Genomic DNA, 13528 nt, shown 5'->3' with positions numbered 1-13528 from the left:
CCCGCTAACCAGGCTGGTGTCCCCTTTCTGCTGCACGGTAGCCGGCTCTGCACTTAATGAGACAGATGCCCAGGGACCACCCTCCAGGCCCCACCCAACCCCAGCAGGTGACTCACTCCGGGACCAGGAGAATGCTGGCTCTGACAAGACCCAGGCAGGCCGGGCCAGCCTTCTTATTCAGGAGGAAGGAAAGGATGCAAAGCTCGCTCTGCCTGGTGTGGGCAGGCTCCCAGAGCACAGTGCACCCACTCGCCCGGGGAGCTTAAAACCGCACAGGCAACTCTTGCTCCTCACGGCTTCCCTTTGTTCAACAGCCTCAACACAAGCACTGAGCGAGCGCTTAGGAACAAGGAACCCTCAGCCTATTCAGACTCCAACCCCAGGAGGAAGCCGGGGCCCCTGTGCTTCAGAGCCCTTAGGGGATCTCACGGTGCAATGCCTCTATGTTCGCACGCTGTTTCATGAACTGCGTTTTTATTTTCATTTATGGCCCTTTCCTACTTTCTGTTTATTCTCAATGATTTAAAAATAAAAATAAAATAAAATAAAAATAAAGTAAAATAAAAAGTGGGCTTGTGTGCTAATCATTTTAGCCTTTCACCTTTCACATCAAAAACTAAAGTGCTTTTGAAATAGGCTATAAATTTTCTTCTGGGCCCAATGCTAGCCTCACCCCATAGGTTTTGAAATGAGGTGTTTTCATTTGCAGTAATCACCCCATGATCAAAAATTCTAGGTTTGGTTTCTTTTCTTTTTAAAAAAAATTTTTTAATGTTTATTTATTCTTGAGAGAGAGAGACAGAGCACAAGCAGGGGAGGGGCAGAGAGAGTGGGAGATACAGAATCTGAAGCAGGTTCCAGGCTCTGAGCTGTCAGCACAGAGCCCGACGCAGGGCTCGAACCCACGAACCGTGAGATCATGACCTGAGCTGAAGTCGGATGCTCAACTGACTAAGCCACCCAGGCAGCCCTCTTCATTTGAATTTCTAAGTGCCTCTGAGAAGCTAATTTTAAATGTATCTTATTGTTTTACAAAGGAGGCCTGACAGATTTCTACTTTTGAAATCTACTAGATTCTCTTGAGACAAATGAATTTCAAATTTTAATTACAGTAAATTAGCACATCTAGACAATAGCCTTTAAAAAGAAAAGGCTGGGGGTGCCTGGGTGGCTCAGTCGGTTAAGTGTTCGACTCTTGATTTTGGCTCATGTCATTATCTCAAGGTTTGTGAGATCAAGGCCCATGCAGGGTTCTGTGCTGACAGTGTGGAGTCTGCTTGGGATTCTCTCTCTCAATTTCGATCTGCACCTCCCCTGCTCTCTCTCATAATAAATAAAAAAAAACTTAAATAAATGAAAAGGCCATTCCCCAGAATAAACATAGACATAGACACACACACACACACACACACAAACACACACACACACCTTTATAAAGAAGGTAAACAAACCATTAATTTGGTGGGGGCCCCAGAACTACCAGAATTTAAGAATTAAGTGTGTCTGATCTAGGAATTCCACACTCAGGAATCGTACCCACAGTGGCACTGACCTCTGTAGCCCCATTTTAAAGACTAAAACTGAGGCTGCCAGAAACGGAGTCAGATACAACAGTAGATTATAGCTGAGAGTAGCCGTCACTTCCACTAACCCCTTCACCACTGAATCCAACGGTCTCCCCAAAGGAGCAGGAAGACAGCAGCGGAAAGGCTTCTCTGGCGACCTTCCTTAGGTGTGTTCCTTGTACCAGGGCACAGCCAGCAGCCCGGGCCCTAGGACGAGCAGGACTTTACTCCTGGGAAAAGCGGGCTGGCTAGGAAAGGACACTGACGCGGCTCCTTTGACCAGCTCCAGAAAGAATATGAAGTCATTTCTCAGGCAGTGCTGAGCAGCCCTGAGAGATGGGTGGATCCCGGGAAATCCTGCCCTTCTCCTCCCCACCCTGCAAAAGTGGGGCGTCACGTGGAGGAGGGCGAGCGGGCAGGAACTGACAGAGGCCCAGCGCCTGCTGAACGACACTGACAAGGCAGCTCCCGGCTCCAAGGCTGCGGCCACAGACAACGTAGGCAGCCCCCGAAGGGACGTTTCAGCACAGTGTTTCAATGAGAAATGACACATGCTACCCTGGGCTTGAGATCTGGCTGGGGATGTTGGGCCGTATTCATCTGCTTCCCTGCAAGGAAAGCGGAGCAGCGAGAGATAAACAGAAGTCAATCAGAGCAGAAAGTGACATCGGAAAAACTCGCCTAATTCTGCCAGACCTGTTTTGCCGCATAAAGATAAGAGTCATTTGGACGATGCGGCTTCAGCATAAGAAATTAAACGGTGGCACCAGTCCCAAAAGCGGCTAAGGCAGTGAACATCAGGCATGTTCCCAACATCCTTGAAGGTACTGAGCTGGAAGAAAGGCAGTCCACTAATGATGAATCGTGGTTCTTCGGACCCTCCGCTTCCCAAGCCTAATGACTCTGCTGGAAAGTAAGCCTTGCTCGAGTCCCAACACATGGAAGTTATCATAAGCAGGGAAACTAAGATGCTCGAATTAAAATACACTTGTCGAAAGCAACCCATGAAAAACAAAAACAGTGCTTAAACCGATTCCTCTCCTAGGTACACACCTAACATAAATGTTTACCAAACGTACTTTTTTTAGCAAAAGACTTGCTCGGAAATGCTCACGGCAGCCCTCTGCCTGAAACTGGGAACTTCCCCAAGACCCATTCTGTACACAGAATGGAGATGTACATCGTGGTATATTCCACAATGACATACCATACAGCAACGTGAACGAGCAATCACAGGTACAGGAAAGAGCACAGACGGAGGGTTGGCAGAAGGTTCTGTAGATGACCAGACAGCAAAGACCCTGGGGTTTGTGGGCACGTGGTCTTTGTCCAGACTCCTTAACTCTGCCGTCACAGGGCAAAGCAGCCACAACCAGGATGTGAATGAATTGGATGTGGCTGTGTTCCGATAAAGCTTTATTTATGCACCTTGAAATTTAGATTTCATATATGTTCACGTGTCCCAAGATGTTATTCTTTTTTAAAAATTATTCCCCCCAATCACTCACAAACGTGAAATGCATTCTTAGCCCACAGGCCGTGTGAAAAACAGACAACCCAGATCTGGCCCACGGCGGGGAACCTGCAGTTTGCCGTGTTCAGATAGAATCTCACACACTCTCATCTCACATCATCTAAGCAAAACAAGCCGGGCACAGAGTGGTAGGGATGTCATGATTCTGTTTCTACAATGAAGCAAGAGTAACCTGCGGGGTCGAAGTCATGGTGAAGGTTACCCCCCAGAGACTTAGGTACTGGAAGGATCTCGGGCGGGGCGCAGAAGGGCAGTGAGCGGTCACGCTCTCCGCTCTGGATCTGGGTCCCGGTTACTCGAGCAAGGCCACTGGGAGCTGTGCACTTACGATTTGTACACTTTTCGCTAGGCGTGTTCTCTTTCAAGGGAACCTTAGCAAAGTTGTTAAAGTCAAGGCAGGCCCATTCCATCCACTTCGGAAACGGAAGTGTAAAGACAATCACAGCCATCCAATGAAATTAGCCGTGAATCCTGGGCTACGGCCAGGAGCCAGTTGACGCTAGGGTATTTAATAAGCGGTGGATTCAAATGTCTGTTCCTCCAACTCTTATCCTATTTCCTTCTAGGGTGAGGTGCGCTTCCTGGTTTAAGGGAAGGTGCCACCAGCAGATTCCAGGCAGGCTGTTTCCCCCGGTGTTTGTGGGGAAGACAGTCTTGGCGCGGTTGCCTGCTCCTCCTCACACCACAATCTGCCATCACTACCACTGCCATAAGCAGCACCTGGCAAAACATGGCCTTCGCCCCGCACCAAAACCTGTCCTGGACCCACACAGAGGACAAAGGCCAAGCCTGGTTTCCGTGGGACTCCGAGAGAATATGCAGTTAATTATTTTTTCTTGCAGCCAGCAGCCAGGGCTCCCTGAATCCCTGCTTGTAATTACGGCTGTAATTATTTCCTTAATACAAATCAGCAACTTATCAAAATATTACCCCGTGGATGCTACCTGTCTGCTCTAAGACGGCAGGCAGAGGGTGCAGGCCGTCACCCCTGCCCTGTTCTGGGTGCCACGGTGGTGGGAGCTTCGAGCACAGTACTGCCCACCACGGCCAGACGCCAGCCTCCCTGGTGCCCAGGTCCACGTCATTTCCATGCCTGTCCTCGCTTTAAAGGGCCATGTCCTGCACTTCACCTCATGGTTTGACAATGGGTGACCCACTCGCTGCTGGGCCTTGATGTTTCCATCCATCCAGTGGGCAAGCAAACAGTGCCAACCCTCCTGCAGAGCCGTTTTGAAGAATTCCTAACCAGAACTGCTCTGTTAAAACATTCTGTGGCTCGGGGCACCTGGGTGGCTAAGTCGGTTGAGCGGCCAACTTCAGCTCAGGGCATGATATCGCAGTTTATGAGTTTGAGCCCCACATCAGGCTCTGTCTAACAGCTCAAAGCCTAGAGCCTGTTCCGATTCTGTGTCTCCCTCTCTCCCTACCTCTCCCCTGCTTGCCCTCTCTCCCTCCCTCTCTCTCTCTCTCTCTCTCTCAAAAATAACAAACATTTAAAGAAAAATTTTAAACATTCTGTGGGTCCCGTGCACAGCATCTGACACACAGGCTCCCAGGTCATACTACCTGAGTTCAAATTACAAGTGGATTGCTCTGTGACTTTGTGCAATTCTTCACCCTCTCCCTGCCTCAGTGTCCTTATCTGTGAATGGGGAGAACATCCTAAACCTGTTGCAATGATTCAGTGAGATCACCCAGGACATGCTGCTTAGCACAGTGCCCTGCACCTGGCGAGAGTTTAATCTACAAGAGCGACTGCTGTCACTACCCTCTTCCTCCTCAGTGTGACTGACAGCTGTACACTCACACCCTAACAGCAGCCTTTCAGGTTAACACAATTAAGCAAAGCAGATGGCAGGTTCCAAGGCAACTGGAGAGTGGGGCCCTAGGTAGGGGGGCAGCCCCATCTCCCTTCCCTCAAATGTATACTTCTTTGGGAAGGAAGGCCAGAATTTCAAATTCTTTTTTTTTTTATAGAATAGTGTTTTGTTTTTGTTTCCTCTTTCTGAGAGAGAGAGAGAGAGAGAGAGAGAGACAGCATGAGCAGGGCAGGGTCGGAGAGAGGGAGACAGGGAATCTGAAACAGGCTCCAGGCTCTGAGCTCGCCTTCAGCACAGAGCTCGACGCGGGGCTCGAACCCACGAACTGTGAGATCATGACCTGAGCCAAAGTCGGACGCTCAACTGACTGAGCCACCCAGGCATCCCCAGAATTTCAAATTCTTAAATAGGAACTCTGAATGCAATGTTTGCTTGAAATCTCTGATATTTAAATGTAAGCCAGAGATTTAAGATTTTCAACTATAATGAAGAAGAAGGAGAAAGAGAACTCAGAGCTGCCATAACTCCATCTGCAGCCCAAAGGGAGCCAGGTTTGTTTAATCAGTACTTTCTAGAAAGTGTCCACTTTTGTTGGGGTTCGTGGCACCTGCTCTCTCTCCAAGAGAGGGTTTGTTTGCTCCATGTGATTTTTTTTTTTTTTTTTCCCTTAAATGCAAGCCACAGCAGCGTCAGACTCTGGACCTAAGAAGAGAGGGTCCAGCCCAGGCCCAGTACAAACCCGGCCATTTTCCGTGAACACGAACCACCTCCGCGTTACCTTCTCCACCCCGATCACTGTCATCATCTCGTCTTCTAAACAAGAGAGAATCAGATGTGATCATCCAAAACCTATGCCTCAACAGGGCTACAAGGGAGAAAAGCAGGTAATGAGAGTGTTTTACATCAGGCATGGGATCTTCCGTAACCACCCGATGATAAGCAAATGGGGTTCTCTGTTTGTGTCTTTTACAACAGCTGCCCCTTTGGAGCTGGGGATAAAAGAGAGACAGAAAGAGAGGCAATGAATAGGCTTTTATTTCAAAGAGAACATCTGCAAAGCATCGTCCTACATTAAAAAATAAACAGAAAACAGCCACTAGTCTGGGGAAAAAAAAAGATTTCCCATTACATCTCTAATTAATAAAGCCCCATTTCACAAGGAAAGAAGAAAAACAGAAAGAGAACAACTTTCCCACATCCCCAAAGAGAGGATGCTTAATGAAGGAACCACTGTATTACTTGAGCCATCTAATCTAGCTTTAATATTATCCTTAAATAATGCATACATTAGCTCTCCACTACCAAAAACATTTGTTTATTTTATTAACGTGAGCCTGGGTGAGGGCTGAGACTTTGCGAAACTATCTCGCCGTCCTTGGGCTCTCTTTTCATTGCTTGTCTCCTTGCTCATTATAAAATGATTAGCTGTCTCTGCTGCCCTTTTGAATGGCTGTTCGGGCTGTACTGGGTTTCTATCACCCTGGTTCTGGAGAGGAGAGTCTTGATTCGGGGTTAACGGAGTCATTACAGGCCCATCTGGAAACCCATTCATCATGGTTAATTCCATGGGCAACCACACGTCGGGGACTGAAGTCACCGCTCAGCGTGAATCTAAGAGCTGCAGATGAAGAGCCCAGACCCAAGTCCCCAAGACGGGCTGGAGGAGCCCCATTAGGACATTAGAGGGGTTCCGCTCAGACCCAGTGCACAGCTCTTCCTCACCTCTGACTTAAATCCTCTCCACTCGAACGCCAGAACAAAATGGCAATGCTGCTTACCAAAGGAGCAAAGCGTCTTCGCACGGGCTAACCCGATGTTTACCGCACTTTGGTCATTCCCTCGCCATCAACCACCCGAACGGATGCCGTGATTTGGGTTAGCTTTAGGGCTTGGTATGGTCACGTACGCATTTCATCATGGCAACCAACTTCTTTTCCTTGAATGCCACTTGACTCGTATGCTAAGCAGGGAAAGCCCTGAAGTTGTCATTTTGATTGAATGGGTATATTTGTATGTTTTCCCTAATATACGATTAGGGAAGCATCCAGCATTACAATTTTTAAAAACATTCATCCAAGCAGCATGGGCGGTTTGCATGGGGGATGTGGTGGATGCCCTGATTCTTGCTCTGGGTGTGGCTTACTTGGATGCATCCAGTTTATGAAAATCCATTGAGCTGTGCATTTAGAATAATGTGCACGTTTGTTTATGCAGTACATTTTAATTAAAAAGAAACATTTAAAAGAATATACCTTAAATTTCAGAACTGAATAAGCTTTGCAGAGATATGGGAAGAAACTCTATTAGAAGCTGCTTTAAAGGGCACCTGGGTGGCTCAGTTGGTTAAGCACCCAACTCCTCATTTGGGCTCAGGTCATGATCTCACCGTTTTGTGGGTTCGAGCCCTACATGGGGGTCTGCACTGACCCCACATAGCCTACTTGGGATTCTGTCTCTCTCTCTCTCTCTGCTCCTCTCCAGCTCACACTCTCTGCCTCTCTCAAAATAAATAAATTAACTTAGAAAAATTATTAGAAAAAAAAAGCTGCTTTAATCACCAGTGGGTCAGAACTGGCGTGCAAAGCACACCTGGGATTCCTGGGGATAGTCTGGAGCTGCTCTGGCAAAAGGTGTCTATCAACCAAAACTGAGTAAAATTAATCCACCCCAACCCTCCAAAATCCTCACCCACAGCCTCCTGTTTTCTCTCAGCTCCCCAACTGCTTCCATTGCTACACCTGTAACTATTTGATTTTTTTATTAAAAAATGTGTAATGTTTATTTATATTTGGGGGGGTGGGCACAAGCAGGGAAGAGGCAGAGAGAGGGAGACACAGAATCCAAAGCAGGCTCCAGGCCGAGCTGTCAGCACAGAGCCGGACACGGGGCCCTGAACTCATGAACTGTGAGATGATGACGAAGTTGTGATCAAATCAGATCAGAGCCAAAGTCTGAAACTTACTCAAGTGAGCCACCCAGGTGCCCCTGTAACAGTCTGATTTTTATGTTTCTTCTGGTTTCTCTTTCTCTAGGGGTCATCCTGCCCTGTGACCATCAAGTCCATGAAGGGCGGGCCCCATCCATCTTCCCCACCTGCTCTGCCCAGCGTCCTGCGCCCAGCAGCATCTCAATCACTACCTGGCGAATCAGCGCACAGACGGATGGGTGGGTGGGAAGTCTCTGGTAATTTCCCACATTCACTGGCCCCTGGTCCCCCAGAGATTACAAATCACTTTCTCATCTATTCATTGAATTAGGTCCTCCCAACCCAATGCGGGTGGTGGGCTTATAGGCATCATCTGACAGAAGAGCCAAAAAGGAAGTGACGGTTTGTCCCTGACAGGGTTAGAATCCAAGCCAAGGTGCCCCAGCACACTGTCACACCCTTCCACCTGCCGTGCCCAGCTCTCTGGCAGCCCTCAACATCCCCAGACACGCTATCGTGGGGCGAGGCTGTGCGGCGCGTGTCGAGTGGAAGGCAGACCACTCAAAACAGCACGTCCCCTGCATGCCCAGCGAAGGGGGAACTGGTCTACCAGACTGCGGAATGTTGAGGTTGCTGCCTTCACAGTGGCCTAATCTTTGTAAGACTTTGCATCTTCTGAGTATTTGCCCACAGCAAGAAAGAGAAGAAAACTTCCATCATGCCCAGGGAAGCAAAAGCAGTCAGGTAAATAAGTGCTGGGAATAAACCGCATGGGGATAATTGAAAGGTGACCAGAGGCACTTATTTTTAGCTCATCCCAGGGAACAGGACATCTTCCAAACAGACGTTGCACATTTAACAGCCTGGAGGGGCCAGTCAGATATCAGAGGGGAAAGAAAAGATCTTGGGGGGGACAGTGGTCTCAGGAATCTGGAGGGTCTCAGAAACAGCCCCTCCTCAGCTTGGCCAGTTGAAAAACAAGCAAGAATGTGGGCCCTGCGCTGCCAGATCTTGTGACTTTTTAAAGGAATTCCACTAATCTGTATCGTTTTATAGCATATCTTAATCCTTAAACTTCAGTGCCTTCTTATTTTAACATACCGTGTGGGCCACACAAAACCTACCAACGGGCATGAATCTGAGGTCCTCTCACAAGTATCTCTCACGATGGGGCTGCATCAGGAAGGATGAAAGGCACACTGATCGTGGGCCAGGGCTGCGCCTCATCCCCATGCCCTTCCCGGTAGGCGCCTTCACGGCTTGTGTATCGCACATGAGGACATCGAGCCCCTGAGAGATGAACTAACCCATCCGGGACACACGGACACAAGTGCCGGGCTGCCAGAGCACTCCCTCCACCCCCCCAAACATCACACATCACGTCTTCCAGGCCCCACAGCATCTGACCACCTGCTCTCCTTGTACTTCAGGCAGCTCACTGCTAATCTCCAGGCTCCTCATATTAAGTGAAAAGAAGAGCTTGAGCCCCATGAGTAGAGCAGTCCNGGGGGGCGGGGAGCTGGTGGGAGACTTGAGGGCTTCCGGGCCCCTGAGTCACACTATTCCTGACCCCCAACCCGTCCAGGGGAAACCCTCCTCTTGTGTCCAAGAGGCCACTCTGGGGAAGTGAAACTGGCAGTGAATCAGGCTACGATGTGAAAGGAACCTCTCTGTTGACAGTCCGAGTATCAGCAGTGGCCCTACCGTTCCCCTGCTGGAAGCTCACTGGAGTGATCCTCCCAAGGGCAGGGAGCATGTCTGTCCTGTTCATGAAGGCCGTGGCAGTGCTGGGCACAGTGCCTGGCATGCTCTCACTGTCGGACTGGAGGATGCATAGATGGATGGATGTATGGACAGATGGATGGATGCATGGATAGATGGATGCATGCATAGATGGATGCATGCATGGATAGATGGATATATGCACATGTGTGCTTATGAATGAACAGATGAGAGGGGACACAGGGAGGGACAAGGGACTTACTGAATTGGGGAAAGAGCCTAAGAACACAGCATGTGAAGTCACCACCAACCTTCAATTTCTATAACTGGCCACTTCTTAGCTGTTCAACTTCCATCCAACTTCTTGCCTTAGTTTTTATTACTCGTAATCAGTAAAACAGAGGAGACTGACTTGCAGCACCTTGTAGGAATTCCTAACATTACATCTGCCTAGTACTTGTTCGGTGTCTGGTCTAAGGCAAACTTCCAACGAAATCCTGCTCACCCTCCTCGTGGTCACTATCACAGTTACAGTGACCACACCCCTTGGGGAAGGGAAGGCTGCATCAATCTCTGCACCCCATCAGCTTGACTCCTTTGAGCTTAACGAGTGTTTCTCCTGGCCAAGGATTACGGCAAAGGATTCCCTGAGAGGAGAAACGCTAGTCATTAGCATCCACAGACACATTAGCCCGGATTAGATTCCCAGATAAGCCCATCAGTCATCTGGCTGCGACAAACTGGGACAGAACAAACCCATTTCACTGTCCAAAAAGGACCCAGAAAGGGGAGATCTTCCTCCCAAAGAGACTTAAGAAATGCCCTTAGGTGGCCCCCTTCCCCACCCGGCTGGCTGTCAGGGCTCCTAAGCCCTGATACTAATAATGCCAGTCTCCCTGCTCACTCCAGTGTTGAGTGGGTCAAGGTGACACCCATCCACCCTCCCCACCTACCTCTTCTCAATATCTCTGACTTCCAGTTGGGGGAGGAGGCAACCCTAACCACAAAATCAGAGGGGCACAACCTGATGAGTATCTGCGGGCAAACGGGTAGTTTCTGTTGCGGGCGGAAGGAAGCGCCACAAGACAATCGACCTGCATGTTCTTAGAGATACCTCCTCGCCTCGCCCAGGCTCTTGGGGGCAAGTCATGGGCTCCTCCAGAGAGAACCACAGAGCAGTTTAAGTGGGCGGGTGCAGAAGCAGGAAGCCGGCTGATGGTGAATGAACGGCCGTTTCCCCTGGGCAAGGAACCCCGCGTTGCATCCTCCTTCCTTCCTCTCCCAGCTAGAGAGCTGAGTTCAACACTCCTTCCCCCCAGCCAACTTAACAGTTCAAGTTCAACCCTCGTATGGATGCTGCATGTTTCACGCTAGGGTGATAACCTTCTATTGCAGAGCCGTAAAATCCTATGCTTGGGGCTGGGCACTGTGGCCAAATCAACCACCTCCTTCCTTGCCTCCTTGAAGCGCTGTGATTCTAAAGTTGGGGACCTTCTCCAGACGCTTAGAAGGAGGGTGTGGAGCAGAGGAGTTACGAGCCCAGACTGCCTGGGTTTAAATCTTGGCTCTGCCATTTTTAACTGCGAACCTTGGGAAAGTTGCTGAAACTCCCTGTGCCTCAGTTTCCTCTGCAGCGTGAGGTTTAAACGAGTTAATGTTTGCAAAACACCCAGATCAGGGCCTGGTTATATTAAGCACCATGTGGCTGTCACAACTGTAACACACATTCGCTGAAGGAATAAATGAGTTAGTACATTAGAAGGGCTTAAAACTGCCCGGCACCTTATAATTGCTATCTAGACAGTCACCATTATTATTATTCCTATTCTCTATTTGTGCTGTTGTTTAGGGTCTGATCCAATGCAAGCTGCCCCTCTTCTCCTTCTCTAGGGTTGGCTCATTTGGGGGGGGAAATGAAGTGAGAAAAGTGGTCTATAGGTTTTCAAGAACAGTTTGGCTGCATCAAGAGTTTCTCAAAGAACCGCAAAGACAAGGTGCTCAGAAACCTGAAGGTCAATCAGAAGAAGCTGGATGTGGGTTTGGATCCCAGCTCTTTGACTTCCCAGCACAGCGCTCTTAGGGAACAAGGTGCTTCACCAGTCTGAGCCTGCTTCCTCATCTGTGAAATGGGGACAGCAACAGTCCTGTCCCACAGGGCCGGGAAGATGCGCTGAGGCAGTAAGGGAATATTTGCAAAGTCCTCATTATTCTTGCCTCCGGATCAGCGCTCCAAGGGCCGGCAGCGCCTAGCCAGCTGTCCTTAGTTTAAATTTTGTGTAAGTTGAGGGGCACCTGGGTGGCTTAGTCGGTTAAGCGTCCGACTTTCGCTTAGGTCATGATCTCGCGGTTCGTGGGTTCGAGCCCCGTGACGGGCTCTGTGCTGACTGCCAGCTCAGAGCCTGGAGCCTGTTTCAGTCTGTGACTCCCTCTCTCTCTGACCCTCCCCTGCTCACGCTGTCTCTCTCGCTCTCCTAGAAATAAATTTTAAAAAAACATTTAAAAAAAATAAATAAATTTTGTGTAAGTTGAATAGCACCTCCTCTCATCCTGGGGTTAATTTTTTTTTTTACATGTGTGCGTGAGCATTTAATAACATAATTTATGCAAACCATCTCGAGGATGCTTGGCATACAGCTGGCACTCAATAAATATTAGCGCTCCTCCCTCTAGCACATTCCATCCTGCTCCAAGGCTGGCACATGCAGTGGTGTTGGCACTCTACTGCCTTGGATTTCACTCAAATCCCACTTTCCATGGAAAAATGAATAATTGCAAAAAAATTGCTTATTTTCAAACATACTAAGAGTTTCTTTTTAAGACCAACAGCTCACATTGGAGCATTTTCGTGTGCCAGGCCCTGATCAGTTCACATGTATGAATACACTTCATCCTCACACGACCCCCAAGAGGGAGCCCAGAATGATCTGCTCAAGGGCATGGAGAGGGCCAAGAACAGAGCCTGCTGCGAACCCAGGTGTCTCAGACCCAAGGACACTTCACGGAGGTCTCTTTCATGTGCACCGGGGCCTGGCACACATTTCCTGTGACTTTTTCTCCTGCTCCCACACCTTTTCCTTTGAACTTGGAGTTTGCTGGCATTGAGTTTATGTTTTATTTTTCGTTTTCTCCAAAGTATTTTCTTCTCGGTTTTGCTAGATGGGGACCAGAGTCAACAGAAATGGGGAAATACAAAGGGAAAAAGAAAACAAGGGAGTATTCTCCTAAGTGACGAGTCTTAGGGCAGGATTAACCCAAAAGTGGAGAAGAAATCAGCCCTTGTGCAGCAGCCCTTGTGCTGACCGACTGTGTAGGTGCTGTGCACTTTTCGTCTTTCTATAGGCAGGTTTATGGCCCCACTGACCATAAACAGCTCTGGGTGAGAGGGTAGCCCCTGACTACAGAGATATTCTTCAGAATATTTTGTTTTCTGGGAAACACACACACACACACACACACACACACACACACAGGATGTCAGGTGTCTGCTCTAACTCAAAACATCAAATTTCCTTTCCTATTTAAGACCATGGATCAAAGTTGGATAATTCCTCAGCAAACAGGGGCTTACGCCTTGGCCTCTTATTTCCAAAAGAGCAAGTATCTTGTTCTGCAACCTTTCAGAAGATTAAAAAAAAAAAAAGAACTAGGGGCACCTGGGTGGCTCAGTTGGTTAAGCATCCGACTTTAGCTCAGGTCATGATCTCACACACAGTTCATGGGTTCGAGCCCCGCGTCAGGCTCTGTGCTGACAGCTCAGAGCCTGGAGCCTGCTTTGGATTCTGTATCTCCCCCTCTTTCTGACCCCTCCCTCCCTCGTGCTCTCTGTCTCTCTTTCTCTCTCTCAAAAAACGAAACAAAACACAAAAAAAGAAGTAATAAGCTAGAGAGAATATCTAAAGTGTGAGGAGACTGGAAAAAAAGCAGATGTATATATACAATTATATACATACACCTACATGTC

The 13528-nt window shown here is 48.6% G+C and overlaps 1 protein-coding gene across 1 annotated transcript in view; it reads right to left on the bottom strand.

Moving 5' to 3' along the window:
* XYLT1 (xylosyltransferase 1) overlaps positions 1–9652 on the bottom strand; it is a 308202-nt gene extending 298550 nt beyond the window's left edge. Inside the window, exon 1 of the mRNA XM_077773196.1 lies at positions 9550–9652. Within this exon, the coding sequence (XP_077629322.1) occupies positions 9550–9652 (103 nt within the window). The remainder of the gene's footprint in view (positions 1–9549) is intronic.
* Between the last annotated feature and the right edge of the window lie 3876 nt (positions 9653–13528).

This window comes from Crocuta crocuta, unplaced genomic scaffold, assembly GCF_008692635.1.
Source record: "Crocuta crocuta isolate KB4526 unplaced genomic scaffold, BGI_CrCroc_1.0 scaffold16, whole genome shotgun sequence".
Lineage (NCBI taxonomy): Eukaryota > Metazoa > Chordata > Mammalia > Carnivora > Hyaenidae > Crocuta > Crocuta crocuta.
The sequence above is the reverse complement of the archived record's forward strand: the minus strand, read 5'-3'. Positions and strand labels throughout refer to the sequence as shown.